Source organism: Anser cygnoides, chromosome 11 (genome assembly GCF_040182565.1).
Source record: "Anser cygnoides isolate HZ-2024a breed goose chromosome 11, Taihu_goose_T2T_genome, whole genome shotgun sequence".
NCBI lineage: Eukaryota > Metazoa > Chordata > Aves > Anseriformes > Anatidae > Anser > Anser cygnoides.
This window is the reverse complement of record NC_089883.1, coordinates 10,296,596-10,313,555: the sequence shown is the minus strand read 5'-3', so window position 1 is coordinate 10,313,555 and position 16,960 is coordinate 10,296,596. Positions and strand designations below refer to the sequence as shown.

General features: G+C 44.8%; 1 protein-coding gene across 1 annotated transcript in view; it reads right to left on the bottom strand.

Annotated features, from left to right (window-relative positions):
• HDGFL3 (HDGF like 3) overlaps window positions 1-16,653 on the bottom strand; it is a 37,752-nt gene extending 21,099 nt beyond the window's left edge. The window contains exon 1 of the mRNA XM_067003897.1: window positions 16,284-16,653. Within this exon, the coding sequence (XP_066859998.1) occupies window positions 16,284-16,367 (84 nt within the window). The 5' untranslated portion in view covers window positions 16,368-16,653. The remainder of the gene's footprint in view (window positions 1-16,283) is intronic.
• Between the last annotated feature and the right edge of the window lie 307 nt (window positions 16,654-16,960).

Sequence of the window (16,960 nt, the reverse complement as noted above, 5' to 3'; positions counted from 1 at the left end):
TGCTGGCAGGCAATGTCTCACTAGGAAAGATCAGCAGTCCTGCAGCTGAGTTCAGCCCCTTTACATCCCTAATTAGCAGCATATTTTTTAAGACAGAAAGTTGAAATACACTTTCTGCAGAGCTGCTTTCATCTTCAGTATGAAAATGGGGCCAAAGCTTAGTTCCGCATGACTAGTATCTATATGCATGACTTTGTAGATAACCAGCCTATTCATGTGATTCGAGCCCTCTGTCAGCTTGCATGGCTGGGACAGAAGGGTGCCAGAGGAGGGGACTGGGGAGCTGCCTCTGCCACTGGCCTCTGGGCTGCCCTTGGCCGCATCACTGCACCTCCTTCGCTCTCATTTTACAAATGGGGACGATGGTACAGTTCCTCCTATAAAGCAGATGAAGTCCAGAGATGAAAAGCCAGGTATTACTAATAACAAACACTTTCAGCTTTGTCGGATGAAGATTTCAGGTTATCAAGCTGCAATCCTCCCAGTCAGTAACCACACACCAAAGTTGGACTGTTGCAAAACTGCTCCATTTTCTCCAAATGAAATGTTTCCCTGCCACTTTCAGTGAAGCAATAGTGCTAGTATTAGGATTTTTTTTTCCAGGCTGTTTCATAAGGAAAGGATAGGATGTGATCACACTATTTTCAGTCAAACTCTCACCTGCAGTAACTTAGGAACACGTCAGCTCATTTTGCCACATCAGACAAAAGAAGAAAGACCAGAGGTATTAAGTTTCCTCATGTTTTGTGATAAACAAGCTGTCCATCCAAAGATGGACAGACCAGTAGCCCATATGCTGAGAGACAGCTTGCAATGCAAGCTTAACCGCAACACTAGACAACAGGGAATCCACATAAAGGCAAGCCAGAGAAAAATAATCTTCTTAAGTTTCATGGCTCACAAAATTACTTTTTTATTTGTGGATAGGTGGTGAGAGGTTGTTCCTTTTCAACAAATATTGCCAGCTCTGAGGCATTTTGTGTTTACTTCTTTAAGTAAATTATTCCTCGGGTATCAAAATACTGTTTGCAATGTACATCCACCTGAGCAAACCACAGTGAGCGCACTAACACCAAATTAAAGCACCTTCTGATGACAAAATTTGGTTATCCTACTTTATCATCTTACTACAAATATTTTTGTCTTGAAATATTAAAAGTGTGCAAGAAATGCACATACAAAAATGTGTTTGGAAGGCATACAGCAAATAAACACTGATTAAACAGTCAACACATCAACACATGAGAAATTTTAGGGACTGCACATTCACAAACACCATATTTCTCTCTTGCCACTCTCTTCTTGTAAGCCAAAGGGACACTAAAATCATACCATTTTCCTCCGCAAAGTGCTCGGATGAATCCTGCCACCTGTCATATCAGATCTGTTAGAAAGAGGGGATGAATGGTACAAGAACACGAAAGACTGATGAATATTTTGGGGCCTTCCAATTTTTACACTGGAATTTTACTCTTTCATTGATGGTTTTTGTTTTTCAGGAAAAATGTTGTATTCATGCGATAGAATGTTTTGGCCAGTTGACTTCATCAAAATCTTTTCAGTCGGATGCAGCCTGCCTGGGACACTGACATTTGGTCAAATACACACAACCAGTTTTTATACTCAAGGCTCATCTGCTTCACATATCCGAAGATCCATTCTTCACTGCTCAAGCTGTTATTAAAAGAAGTGTTGCTGGTTCTTATATTGACACACTTAAAGCCAAAAGGTAAGCAAATTTCTGGAAGACTGCAATCTCCAGACTTGGCTGGCTTAATTTACTATTTCTCTTCCAATGCAATTTACTTCCCTAAAAAGTCAGTTGAAAAAATTGGAACAGCACAAAACTTCCAGGCCGAAGAACACCAAGAGCTGCTCTGCAGGATTTGGACCAGCTTCCCACAAAGTACACAAAGCCTGTTGACACAATGGCTTGCAGCTAGAATTGTTGTGAGTAAGGAAATCTGATCGATGGAGACTGCAGGTGCGAACCTTCAGTTTACGAAGGGTGGACACAAAGATCCGAGGCGCAGAAGGGAACGACCTGCTTCACTTGCTGCTTCACTTGCTGCAGCTAGAAGGCTCCTGCTAGGGAGGTTCCAAGTTTGACACTTTGGAGGCTGCAACCATTAAGCTGGGCCTTTGGGAACAGAAAAACCTCCTGCTTGTGTACTCTGTGACCTGTTTTGTTAGCCCTACTTGCAGCTAAGGATTATATCAGGGGACCAAAATGCTCCTTATCACTGAACAACTGCATTCAGACTGTGACTCCTCAGCAGCACAAAGGTCTAAATCCAGATTTTGGCGCTATGGGATGAGTAATAATCACCAAATATCATCAGCACCCAGGCCAATTATTTTGTTGTGACGCAAATCACATGTACAACAACATGTGCTCCGTCTAGGGAGAACGAGAAACCATGAAATCTAATTGCAGAGCCAATGAAATAGAGTGACTTGCAATAATTTTTCATTCAAAGTCAGGATTTCCTGTTTACTCCGCTGACAAACTGCAAATTCATACCTGCAGAAGAGCTCGGCATTTGTAGAAAGCCTTGGGTTGCTATAAACTGAACAACTGTCTGTGAATAATTGTCGTCATTAACCCCCAGCCTTAGCCCCACCTATGGTGCAAGCCAACCGATGAAACTAGCAGCCTGTTTTGCTAACTAACACGCAACTTCTGCCTGGGTCGGCTGGGTCACTGAAACAACTGGGCTTTTTTTTTGAAGAAGAGATTCACGCAGTCACAGTGGTCTCTGTGCAGCAGTCAGGCCCAAACTTGGTATTTTTACTGGGCTTGCTTTGATTCTGCTGTCATTACGGTGTCAAATACCCTCTCTGCAAAGTCCCTCAGTCTAGGTTAAACTCTCAGGAATTTTAATCTGTCTGCCTAGAGAGAGTTAGGAATGAGCTTTTCCAAGCCAAGTCATACTCCTTCCCACCTACCTGTTTTTTCTGCTTCCAAAACCTCAGAATGACAGTTTTCATTTAGCCTTCATTTAGATTCAACCAAAAACGTAATGTTGCTTATATTTACTTAGATACTCCCTAAAAAATTAACAACCTTGTTTATCAAAATGAACATTTTCCTCAAAAAACAAACCAAAACAAAACAACCCTCAAGCAGCAGCCCCTACAGGAATGAAATTCTTTGCATTAAAATATTTGAAGCACTCCCATATGTACATATGGACCTAGGAATTTAAATCCTAATTGCTAAGCCAGATTAGAAAAAGATCACTCAAATGCAATAACGAAAACGTGAAAGACAAAAAGATGTATTTTTTTTGAGCTGTAAGTGGCATTAACATCAGAGACAAGTGGGATGTATCAGTATGGTAGTGACCAGACTTGTAGGGTGGCATGCCCATTATTTTAAAAAATACGCTTATTTAACAATTTCACATCAGAAACCCTAAATACGAGTTTTAAGCACGCGAGTACTCTCTTTGATTTAGATTTTAATCTCTACTTATTAATTATGGGCTTGAATTTGCATACATGTTTACATACTTGTAGGTTTAAGACTTACTTTGGAACATCCTCTCTTTCTATCCAGTAAGTTAACTTGAATTTGTGTATGAGGTACGTGTCAGTATTTTGTGTTACCTTTAAATGACTTCTCAGAATATGGTGTTTCCGTGAACACGAGTTACCTACAAAAGCCAGTGACTCAGGAGCAGTTGTACTATGGAAGTTACAAAGTTTACTCCAGAAATCTGCTTTCTTCCAAAAGCTTCTGATTTTCTCTTACTTTCCTTCTCTAAACACCACCAGGGCTTCTGGCCATTACTCTGTCTCATTTCTGTAACTGACTTTGAGGGGCAACCAGAGGATTAATTTTAAAGGAGCAGTGATTTTTAAAGGATACAGGCTGTCAGGGGCAAATTGCATGTGTGGAACGGTAATAGCTGTTTTCCCGCATACATTAATACTAAATTTTTAAAACACTCTTTACCTCTAAATCAGGAATAGCATCCATACTGAGCAAGGAAGCTTAGCACTCTCCATTGGCAGCTCGGCAAAAAAAATCCATGTTTTACATCAGGTTAGCATTTTGTTTTATAAAGCAGCTGTAAAGAAACAGCATATTATTCTGACTCATCTTGTGCAAATAACTAGGAAAAGGCAATTACACAGAGAAGAGAACTTGGTTAATGAGACACAAATCTGGAACTGGGGAGGGCATTAGGGAACACTAAACACACAGATTTATCCTGGGATCCAGGTACTGTGTTTACATACACCTCATACAAATCAGTGAAATACAGTCATAAGGCTTTCAGGCCGGTATTCAACATTTTAATTTTAGGTATCGCTTGCTTTCACTTTTTAAAGCATTGGTGATGACACGTGACATGTCCAAACCATCTTTCACAGCCAAAGAGTTTTAGCTCGCACTGCTCATGCTTTTAATCCTGGAGATCCCCAGCTCAATCTCACAGGCACCGCGCATGGTGGCAGCCCTTTTCAATAAAATCTGTCATGCAGACAGCAAACTTTTGGCTGTAGAGATGACTCTGACACCCCTGTTACTACACCAGGTCAAGTGTATTGCTGACTTTTGACAAAGAAGTAAACTAACATCTTCATCTAGCAGCAAATGTTTTGAAAAAGTAAAAGCTTCTTGTTAAAAAATTGGTCCCCTTGCTCCCACACCTACTGAAGAAGCTGGCGTTCTTCTTAACATATTGCCACTAAAATCTTTATTATTATGGGCTTCTAAAAACTTAACAGCTAGGAGCTGATCCTGGAAGCATAGCTGGGCACGCAGTTGGCACCATAAACAAAGTCTTTGCCTTTGTATGACCAGATCCCATCCAGCACAGTAGCGCAGCAATTATACACACAGGTGAATCCACTCATTCCTAAGGCGGGAGATGGCACAAAGTATCTTGCAGAAGACAAGGAGAAAGCACTCGCAGCGTTTTAATGCTGAAGAGCCCTGTCTGACAACTGCGTCTTCTCTAATCTGCGTTCATCTTTTAACATGGAATCTTTGTCATTTTACCAGAAGCACCAATTCAAAAAAACCTGCTCAGAAAACTGACCTGCTCTCTTAACAGCAATGAAAAGCTCCAAAGCAGTGTCTCTCAAACAAACACAGAGAAAACAAAATATTAACAGACAGGACAGGCTTATTACCAGTGATAAATCATCACAGACATTAAAATTCTAGCCACGAGGCTTAATAACTTTATGCTACCTTCTTCTAAAGGCTGTTATACAAATACTGACTGTGACAAAGAAAAATAAAGTTTGCAGAAGAGGAAGATTTTGAAAAATAACTCCTGATAATAAGCAGCAACAGCGAGTACCTGAAAATGTGAACATGTGTGAGTCACCTGATCCAGACACCATACGAAAAGAATTATCTGTTGAGTTCGCTGCACCGCTAATATCCTTCAAAAGCCCTGGTATTTGGAGAGGCACTGCAGTATGGAATGTCATCTTTTATTTTTTAACTTTTTTAAGATGAACGCCTGCCTTCTCCCTCAGGCTACGGTCCTACTTTGTGTTTCTACAGGCAGGGCACCACAGATGTAAGCGGTTTTACTGAAATCAAGGAATCTTTATGCAGTTAAACTCGTTCGCTTGCTTTGGGACATGGTCTTTAGAGAGCAAACTGATGGCAAAGGCATGATCTTCCTTCCGCTCTGCTGTAACAACCAGGGCAGTAAGCCTCCAGCCCTGCAGCTGGATCTGACTGGGCTTCAAACACTCGGGATGCCCAGCAGGAGCCTGCCGGTGGGTAAGGGGACGTAGTGCTATCGGTACGGTGCTAACATCCCAGGGACCTCCATCTTGCAAACACTTCCACAATAATGGAATAACCCTGAATGAGCACTCCTCACTGCATCCCAGATAGCTGTGCTTCAAGAAATCCTTGTAGAAATACTAATGTACGTTGGCTCAGATGGCAAGAAGGATATCTGGGCTGAAACCCAACGAGCAAGTGATTAGTTTAAGCAAACAATGACACAAGATGCCACCACAGCATGGCACAGTGCCTGGCACGAGACGCCTTGCTTGGGTTGTATTCCTTGTCCGGATCTGCCTCACCTAACGCCTGCCGTTCTCTGGAAGAGGCGTCGCAGGACAGCACGCCGGGAGCCTTTGCAAGCATTGAGACCAAGGTACTCTCCTGTGCTCCTGTGCGTGTGTGGATAAACATGCAGTCACTCCGCTGAAACCAGCGGCGGCAAAACGGATATGACAAATGACTCACAGAGCCCTAGGTCTGTGAGAAATACGAGCCGCAAGTAACCCAAAATTTAGTTTGCGAAAGGAAAAAGCTAACACATCTGGGAAGAAAGGATTGGCAACGTAAGAGAGAGAAAGCTGGAAGCAGCAATACTACAGGAAGCCAACAGTGGACCACAAGTTGCACTCGAACAGCCGACGTGCTGCAAAGGTCGAGGCAATATGCAGAAATCCCCACATGCAAACACACATCCTGCCAGGGGGCTGGCAGACAGCCCTCACGTGGTGTGACTGCACCCAGGAAAACCTCTCAGCCCCATGCGGGACCGCCGCGAGGGCTGCTCAGCAGTTGCAGGAAGCTCATGAAAACGCACACGTTTACGTCAGCGCAGCGCGAAACCAATCAATGGGGCTGGAAGGCTTCATTTACATACAGTGATTAATAATAAATGGTCTCCCAAGGAAGAAAGGCCACGCATGGGCAGCCTCGCCTCTGCCGGGAGGTGCAAAGCCCACCCCTCTGCCCCTGCTGGTCAGGGACCCCTCACCCATTGCCCTTGGGTGGCCTCTGCACCAGCAGTGGGACCCGAAGGCAAAACTCCTCGAGAAGGGGAAGGATGCAAGGCTCCTTTTGAGGCACAGAGCTCTGCCTTCCGGCATCATCTTAGGCTGCTCTGTCAGGATGGCGAACCTGTGACACATGTGCTAATTTAAATGCCACTTGATCAGGGCTTTCTTCCCTTCCTCCCCACGGAAGACACTGATATCTGCCATAGGAAAGACAAACCCTAAGTGCCCAGCGGTGAAAGTTTTCCCAAAGGATAGGTGGAGGCGGAGCTGGAAGAACTGCCTCCTGGTTACCAAACAATAGGTTAGGGACTTGGGCAACAGCCAGGGGCCGAAACCTGGATTCCTGATTTGTCTGTTTTTCTCAGGCTGAGGAGACAGCAGCTGAGGAAGACACCCTGTCCTCCAGAATACAGACGGGGTTGGCTCACAGGATCCCTTTCAGGGAGGCTTGAACACTGTGCTATGTAAGATTCACAGTGCTGAGAGAAAACGGCAAAAAAGAGCTGCCTGAATCCAATGACTTTCTATGCAGAATGCACAAGCACATCAGGGGAAGGACCGTAACCCCACAACTGTTCTTTGCAACCATAGCATTTGCTCCTCCATTTGCACTTTCCTGCTTCTCCCACCTAGATTGCATCTCCAGCCTATATGCTACATATCTCTGTAAGGTCACTCCCTAAATTATTATCAAGTTTCAATATATACTTTATTTATACATTTTATAATCCAATTTGATATGGGATTGATTCCCAGAAATGGTTTGCATTACTGCGCAATTGTGTCTTGAGCTCTCCCAGACTTACTTCTACTCACTGCCTCTGCACGGGTTTACCTCTGCTACACGTTGCTTCACAGGTAGGTGCTTTCCGAGCCTGACAAGTACAAAATCATTGACTCTCAAGACTTACACGCTGTTTTCTAGCTGACATCAGTGACACCAGTGATCCTGCAAGGTTCCTACACAGTCTGGAATCTTTTCCCTCCTCCCTAGCCCCACTTACTCTGCTGGATGTAGGATGCTTTGTTAACTGGTCTTAAAGAAATTCTTTGGCGTATGACATTCCTTGCTCTGTTTTTCCTCTTTTGTTACATGATGCCTTCTATTCAAACAGCCAAACTAGAGCTGGCAAACAGCCTCTCTAGGTTTTTTACACTTTGCTGCAAGGCAAAATAAACAGTTGTTTCCAGTTTGCATTTTCAGGGCTACAGATGTATGTTAATTATCCTTTCAGTCTGCTGATGGAAAACTGAAAGAGATTTAAATGTATTTTTCTAAGGCAGACACCAAACTCTCTGGACACCTGTCCCTTCTAACTCTGGGCTTTGTGCTTCTCAGAGCACAGTACAATCTCTCCTCCTTTTATGTTGACTCTAAAGGCACTTTCAGATTTCAGCAGGGGTTTACAAAAGGCCAGGAGATGGGGATTAAACCTTGCTAAAATTCGAGAACTTTATGTGTCTTTTCAGAGCAGCAGTGATGTGGAAGGTACCATTTGGATTGAACTGGGACCATTTGAAGGATGGGGAACTTCAGAACAGAGCAACAGGAACAATATCATAACATGGAAAGTTCATTCTTTTGTTAAGATGCTGTACTATTTAATCAACTATCTTACCTTCCTTTTGTTTTCTAGAACAATGAAATGAAATGAAATGAAATGAAATGAAATGAAATGAAATGAAATGAAATGAAATAGGCAGGTCTTATATATTCTTTAGGTAAAAATATTTACTATCAAGACCGTCTTGTCAAAGAGTCCAAGTAGAAGAACGAAGAACTGGAAGTGAAACTGCAATTTATTTCCAATTTCTGTATCAGGTTTAGAACTGGCTGTTACACAAAAGAACGAAACAATCTCAGAAGTGCAAAGCCAGTAATGCAGGGACCTTCCCCAGAGGAGGAAGCAAGGATCCATTTCCTTCTTTAAGTTTTAAAAGCTTTACTTCATGATACTCACTTGTCTGCCAAATATTTCTTGGAATCTTTTAAATAACTGTTTATTCTAGTTGTTCCTACTGTGCTTCGGCCAAACTACCGGGCCCTTCTCTGCTGATGCTGCCTCTACTGGAGTCCAGAATCAAGTGGTGTGCTACCACAGCAACGTGTTACTCCTATGTTTTAAGCATCCCTTGTGTACATCCCGGTGTGTATACATACGCACAGAACAGCTACGTGCAGGCACACACGTACACGGATACCCGTGGTATCTAGAGGTAGGAGACACAGATGACACAGGGGCAGACTTGAAAAGCACTAAGGTACCTAAAGATAGAGCAAAGCACTGACGTTCAGCTAACTCCTGACACCTTTAGAAAGCTGGCTCCACATCCTCTTCCTGCCTGCTCCACGCAGGCTACTTTCCAGTGTTTGTTGCTATATTTATCACTTGAATTACAGTATTACTGAGAGGCCTCAGGCAGACTCCTTCTCCTTATGCCTCTCAAGCATACAGTGGGAAGGTCTTTACTGCTCAGACAACACCGTTGCAAACAGTTCAAATGTGAAAGATCTCTACATTGTCATCACTTTTCCAGCATTATCAGGAAATCATTTCATCTATCCTCAGATGACAATTGTAGATACTTACTGACAGCAATCACTTGCTTGGAACATTTTTATTACCCTAAATGCAAGAAAACTAACGTCAATTCAATATTAGGATAGAGAAATCAGGAAAGAGTTAAGACTGAAAACTCAGCCTTTGTTTTGCTGCCTGTGCTTCACTCCAGCTGGGTCTCCTAACAGGTTCTTTAACACAATAACAAACAGAAGAGATCTGTCAATTAATATATGTAATGGAAACTAACAGTAAGAACATGCAGATTGACCTGACAGGCTACAGATTTGACTGAAAGGGGCACCTTCCCTTCAGACAAAGCGTGTGTCTATCCAGTGATTTCCATGAGGTTACTTGATGAGATCTATTTGGTAGCTTTGGAATGGCAAGAAAAACATCTAACACAAAGCCTGCACGGAATGGGTATGAAAATCTTTACATGCTTAATGCCTCAAAACTTCTGAGTCAACTGTCCTCCTTCTGGGCTAGCTTCATTTGGGCTTGTAAAACATGACGCTGCAGGAGAAAATATATTCCTCTATTGTCATTTACACAAAAAGAACAGACTTGCACATTTGGGGATAGTTATTTAAACTAATTAAAAAAGAGAGATTTAAAGAACTGATTTTAAAGTTCTCCCAAATATTCTTGTCTGCGATAACATCAAACATAGAACACCTTGGCCCCAAAATGGTTCGTTTGCCAAGCAAGCGCAACTGGAAAGGTTTTAGTATAAGTTACGATTCAATTTTCTGTATAAAAACTATTCCACTCTAAGCTACAAACCTCAGGTGAAATCTGTTTTCAAGTCACACTTACAGCAGAACACAAGAGCACGGATAAAGAACATCAGCTGCTGAGGTTCCTCACCTTCCAAACAATAGGAGAATTCACACTTCGCTCCTTGTTATTTTTGTTTTAGGAAATGAAGGAAACAGTACTCAATGAGCTGGTGAAGTCACTGAAAAGGCACTCACACCTTCTCTAAATACGACCAGATATTTGCAAATAAAAGTTTAAGCTCAAGTTATCTAAGCAACATGTTTCAACCTGGTGCAGAAGGCTTAGAAAGCAAAAAGCAATTCCATAAAGAACTCCCGGCCTTAAATGTCTCTTTTCAGATGCACCTCCACCGAATTCATGGGAGTGCTGTGTGAAGCAGCCAACAATCTCAGAATTAGTTCCTTGGTTATGACAGACCTTTGCAGTGATCAGCACATCATGTCTCATCTCAGAGACCTGCCTGAAAAATTGCTTGCAGATCTCTAAGGGGTGATGTATGAGTGAGGTACATAATTAAAGAGGGAGAGAGCAGGAAGAAGCTCAGAATTGGTAAAGGAGAAGTCACAGGAGACTCATATTTAGTAACACAGCAAAAGTGATGTCATAAAACAGAGCAACCAAAAGGGGAAAAAGGAGAAAAGCACATGGTGAAGGACTGGACAGGTCCCAAATGGCCAAGGAGAAAAACTCAAAAGATTGCAGACTGGGTTTTGGCAGAAAAACACAGAGAAAGATCTGTTGTCTATTTCTGATGGACCCTTTGAAGTTTTCTGGATCTGATCTGATTTTTGTCTGTCATTCTTTGCCAAAAAAGATAAACCCTGCCAGGGAAAACCTACCTTCCCTTATCCTTATACTAATACGAAAACAAATGGTCTGTTTTAAATATCAAACACTTAAAATGTAGAGTAGAGTCTTTCTTCTATGATGTGTTTGAGAGTTTAATATTTCCAATCTGCCATACTTGCAATTACAACTGACCAGAGTTGTTCCTGGCTGTGGGAGCACGGGCCTTGGTCCTACACTGAGAGCTTCACCACAATCAACCCACAAGCTTCATCCACTTCACTGACCTGGAGAACAAAGGTTTATTTACTAAAATGCCTGTGTGTAAGTGTCTAAAATACATTTTTACAAATTTTCTACTGACACTAAAAGTCTTCTGGAATTTTGTCACTCCGTAGCAATAATTACTTTTAATATTCTTTAATACTGTAATGAACAGTAACACTATAGTATTATTAGCCTTATCTTTTTATGCTTTAGTCTACCGAAGTCTGTAAGCATGAGCTTAGTTTTAAGCCCTTCCCTTAGATTACTTTAGCTCTTACTTTAAGGTACCTAACTTTCACATCTTGCTGCAGGGGGGTGGCACAGTCAAACAATACTGAAGACTCACTCAGCTAAGACTTATCATGTAATCATCCTTACATTTATGATGCTGAGCCTGCCGCAGACATTAGCTCCTGTTAAAATGGCAGCATTTACTATGTATCACTACAAGCAATAAACTCAAAATTTCATACCCATTTAAAACTCCAATATATTAAAGTGCCTCAAATGCCACTCTGTCATCGCAATTGGCAGATGGTTTATAATAGTGATGTTCAAATACAAGGACTGCCAGGTACCTAGCAAATCCGGAGTTCAGGTAGGTGTTAATTCAAAGCAGAAATAAGGGCACTGGACAAGAGGAACACAAGAGCAGGAGTCCGGAAAACAGGAAATTTATACTCACAAGACACTAAATGCACCTTCAAAGTATCTGGCATGCCACTGTCACTTTAAAGGATGTGTTCTCCTCCCAGCATGAAATGGTCTAACCAGCTTTAGACATCCATGTGTTTTACATTAAAATACACTGTTTTACCTGCTTGGATCTGTTTTGTATTGTCCCAAATCAACTTAAACATCCCCACACAAACTATCTGGCTTTATCCAAACCTAGTTCTTGTCTCCCCATCTGCATGATCCTAGATTTCTGTTCATCAATGGCATCAACCATTTACCTGGGCATGCTCTTATTTTATTGGGGTCATTCCAGACTTTTTCCTCCTCTCTCTACAGTTGCATTAACAGCTTCCTTCCTATTTTTAAATCAGTAGCTAATTTCAGCAACTAAGTGCTTATTGTTTTTTCAGGGTCGCTCATAAAACAAACACCATTATTGATCCTTCTGGATCTACCACCAGTCTTCCCCTTTTATCTCATCTGAGTGACCATTCAAGGGGCAATTTCTCAATAGACCAGGACGTCTATCCTAGATTAGCTGGGTATCTGAAGAAAGAGGTCTTTCTGTCCATGTGTGCTAACAGAACTCCTATCGCAGTAGTAGCCAAGCAACTCCTAAGTGTTAGTGCTTTTGTTTCCACAACACCTTTTTAAAGGGAAAAGTGCTGTTACTTGTCCTATAAAAACAGGGAGCTAAGACACAGAGGGATTTAGTGCTTCAAAGGCAAAGACCGTTCATAAAATGTACAATGAATTGGATCTTTTTTTCCTATATTTTTACCATAGCAGCCTTCCTTCTATTTCTGCATGCACTCTGGATACACAGTTGCTTATCAGTTGGACTACAGCAAGGGATGACCTGGCCAGTTGGCATTTATTCCGCATTTTTGATCAGGTGCATATAAAAATAAAAACACAACTTGTTAAAGTAAACTGCTGCCAGTATTTTATCTGCTCTTACTATTAAGTTTCAATATAATTCTTGGGTCCTAAACTCTAAACCTACTCACGGTCCTCCAGTTAAGCTAAAGGAAATTTTGGCTTTGCCCCAGAAAACATACCAAAATACAAAACAGCCTTCCCAGGTGGTGAGACCCAAGTGACATCTTTCATGTACCAAGTATCTAAAAGCATCTTTTGAAGACAGTGCATTTATTCACCAATTCTACTTTATCAGGGTACGTAAAGATAACATTTACTGGCCATTACCATTTTGGCTAAGTGTGGCAAATTCGATCCTTTTCAAATTAATGCTAGACTGACTCATAAAGAAACTCGAAATGCAGTTTGACTGCCATAACGCACCATCAATTATTAGATAAAATTTTTCACCAGTCCCTCTGCGTATCAATCATTGCTATCTGGCCACTTCCTTTAAGGTTTCTCTCTCTTCTCCCACAGTCATGAAAATCGGCCTGGTTCTTGATGATCGTGAGACCAACATAACTCCAAAGAGAAGCTAATGGTCTAGGACTAGAGATTGCCACCTCTGCTGGATATAGGTGCAGTGTTGTGCCACGTTGGCCAGCTGGGCCCACGAGCGTTGTACCTACTGAAAGACGAGAGTAATTGAGGCAGATCTGCACTAAGGCAGCTGTGCTGCTTCTGGGATCTGAGCGAGATTTTCTGTATGACAGTACCCGTGCACATGGAAACACGCGGTTGAATCAGAGCCAAGCCAGTAATGCCTGTGCACTTCATTACAGGGTAGGCAGTCCTCCTGCCCTGCTTTAACACTTCTCAGCTTTATTAAACACAGTTTAAGAAGCCTGTCCCTGCACAGCAAATTCCTGCCAAAGGTCCCAGACATGCAAAGCGCCATGTGGCAGGACAATAACACTGCTATTTAAATGTATTGTTAGTTGTATTATTAAGCTAGTATATTAGCATGAAACATGTCGACTTTCACATGAGGATACAAAGACCAAACGTGCTAATTGCATAATGAATGAAGAAGTAGGTAGCTAACACTCAAGGATTTGGAAACAAGCTAATCCCCTGGATAAAAGGCATTCAATTAATCAGAATATCAGACTTGACTCAACTCAAACAATTCTTTCCTCCTCATAGGTATAGCATAATGTTTTGTGGGAAACAAAATGAAGATCACTGTCCTCACCAGGTTTGTCCTTCACTTAAGGAAGTGTGCATCAGGCAAAACCTGGCAACAAAGATGAGGTGAAGTCCTAGTAAAGACAGTACGAAGAGTATTTCTCACAAGTAAGGCAGCTCCAGGCAGACACCAGCCCGATCTAACACGAAGTTGTATGTAACTGCTCCACATGCTGCAGGAGCATGTTGGAATTGTGCCTGTTGACGTTCAGGTGAACTAAAACCCGGCACCAACACCCCCCAGCCTGCCTGCTCCATTCCTGCCTGATGGTTGACTCTGGGCTCTCAACAGTTTCTACCTCGGCTTGCTAAGTCATGTTAAAACTAGAGACTGCTTTGTCTTCACTTGAACTTTACATCCTGTTAGTCTGCACAAAGGAAGTAAGATCTGTTAATAGCACACCTATTTTTTCCTAATGAAGATGTACTCTCTTGGAGATTATTGTCATTCATGTACCTACTTAGACACCTAGTCAAAGGCTATGACCAGCTGCATAGCATACAGTGATTTTTTTTTAAAGGAAAAAAAAAGTCATTAAAACAAAAGGGCCTGTTATGCTTCTAGGTAAACAAATGGGAGTTTTTCAGAGGCTCAAAAAGGAAAGAGATTAACATGCTTCCACGTGGTTATGGTCTCAACTGTTCCCATTAAAATTTTCACAGTAAATTAAACCATAACAGAGGTAAGAAAGAAGTCAATTTTCAGTGGATCACGCTATTCTGCTGACATAAATTGCCATTTTTAGGTAGTATATCCAGCAACCTGGACAATGATAGAATAACAAAACTACAAGCCCGGTGTTGATTAAGTTTGTCCTTTTGCATGCTAATTTTAGTCTGCTCTGCCAAAATAATTGAATGCATCACCTTATTTACATGCTTCTAGATATTTAGCACCCTCTCACTATTTCTTTACCAACCTTTGCTTAAGCCTGTGGTGTTGGCCTTCACTCCTTGTAGAGTATCTGCTGTTAGAAGATACTGATATTAGAAGCACTGCTGGTGCTTCCTCAGCTATGCTCAGGGAGCCTTTCCATTCGCTGCCCACCACTTACACTCGTGTTCTCCCAGGGCTCTCTCCTGAAGGGTAATGCTAGATGTCTATCTTGAGCCTGCCCTTCTCTGTTTTCGTACACATTGCATACAACACTCCATTACCTTCATGCTCTTACAGGTTAGAAACAACAGAAACTTTCCTTGACTAGGAAACGAAGGCATCAAGAGCCATGGAATTGTCCCAGAAAGGTTGGAGAAGACAACAAATAGACTCCCACTGTTTGATGCCTGCTAATGAGTTCACACAACGCGTGTTACGCAATGAGTTTACACAATAGTGACCAAAAAGGAGGGAAGGGACAGGCCCTGTAAGCGTGCCATGGTACCAGACCCCCCTGGAGAAAGCTCTGCTCCGCATTATTGAGGCTGCACCAAATACGGATGTTTAAATACAATGGGGCGCTTATGTGACTGCCAAATGCCCGCGATGCTCTTCCACCTCAGTTACATCACAGCGGCGTAAAATAAAAGATGACAAAGGGCTACGAGAGAAACTCAACGAGGTGCAAGACAGCACCAAGCCAGTGGCAGAGCTGGAGGCCCAGCGCCCAAACCCCTGCGTGCGGCGGGGCAGCCGGGGGGCCGCGGGGCGCGACGCCCACCGTGGGCACACCAGGCCGCCCGCCTCACCCAACCTGCCGGCAGCAGGCCGTGCCTCCCGAGCCCACCGGCACCCCACAGGGCGCCGCCACCCTGACCGCAGGCCTCGGCCCCTTCCCCTCGCGTGTCCCCTGGACCCTAACCCAGGCCGGGCCCGAGGCCTCGTCCCCGTCCCCGGGCCAGGCCGGAGCCGGGCCCGGGGCGGCGGCGGGGGCCCCCCAGCCCCACGGGGGATCCGGGGGGCCGGGGCGAGGGAGGGCGTATAATAAACAGCATCGCTGTCACGCAGGCAGGGCTGCCGGCTCCCAAAGCCTCCTCCCCGCGATAACAATCCAGGTACAGCCCGCGCTCGCCCCCCTCCCTCCCTCCTTCCCTCTCTCTCTCTCCCTCCTCCTCCTCCTCCCTCCTCCTCCTCCTCCTCCTCCTCCTCCCGGGGGGCCGGGGGAGAAATCTGCAGATCAAAGAAAAGATGCACAATAATAGCGGGGTGGGCTCGCACCGCGGCCCCCCGCCCGGCGGGGGCCGGGGCCGGGGCCTCCGGCGGAGCCTCGCCGCGGCCCGGCCGCTGCCAGCCCCGCGGGAGGGCGAGGGGGGCGGCGGCGGCGGCGGGCCGGGGGGGAACCGGGGGGGGTCGGTGCCGGGCTCCCCCGCCGCGGTACTCACCCGGGCCGGCCAGTGCGGGTACCCCTTCATTTTGGCGAACACCAGGTCTCCAGCCTTGTATTCTCGGGGCCGCGGACGAGCCATCGGGAGCCGCCGCGGGAGCCTCCGTTCGTGTCCCCCCCCCTCCCTCCCTCCCTCCCGCACCCCCCGCCCCGCACACGCCGCCCGGGGGCAGCCGGGCGAAGCCCCCGCGGGGTGCGATGCGCCCGGGCACGGGGCCGGGCCGCGGGCAATCCCCGATCCCTCTCCTCCTCCTCCTCCTCCTCCTCCTCCGGCGGCGGCGGCGGGAGGAGATGGGGTGTGTGTGTGTGTGTGTGAGTGTGTGTGAGTGTGAGCGTGAGTGTGTACGCGGGGGAGGAGGGGGAGGCCTTGGACACAACCCCAGCAGCCCCCGCTAGCAGGGAGCCGGCTGGCGGCGGGGCTCCTGGCCGGGCGGGGGCGGCCGGGGAGCCCTCACCCCGCGGCAGCGCTGCCCGCGGCCCCCCCGTGCGGAGCCGCCTTACGCCGCCCGCTCCATCCCCGCCGCAGCCGCCGCGGCCCCGGGAAGATGGAGCCGTCTCCTCCGAATTACTCCTCGGGCAGCGACCGAAAACAGGATCTTCTTATCCCCTCCCGCCTCCCCCCCGCGCTTTCCCTTCCTGTTATTTTCTAGGTACACAGATCGGTTTCTATGAAAA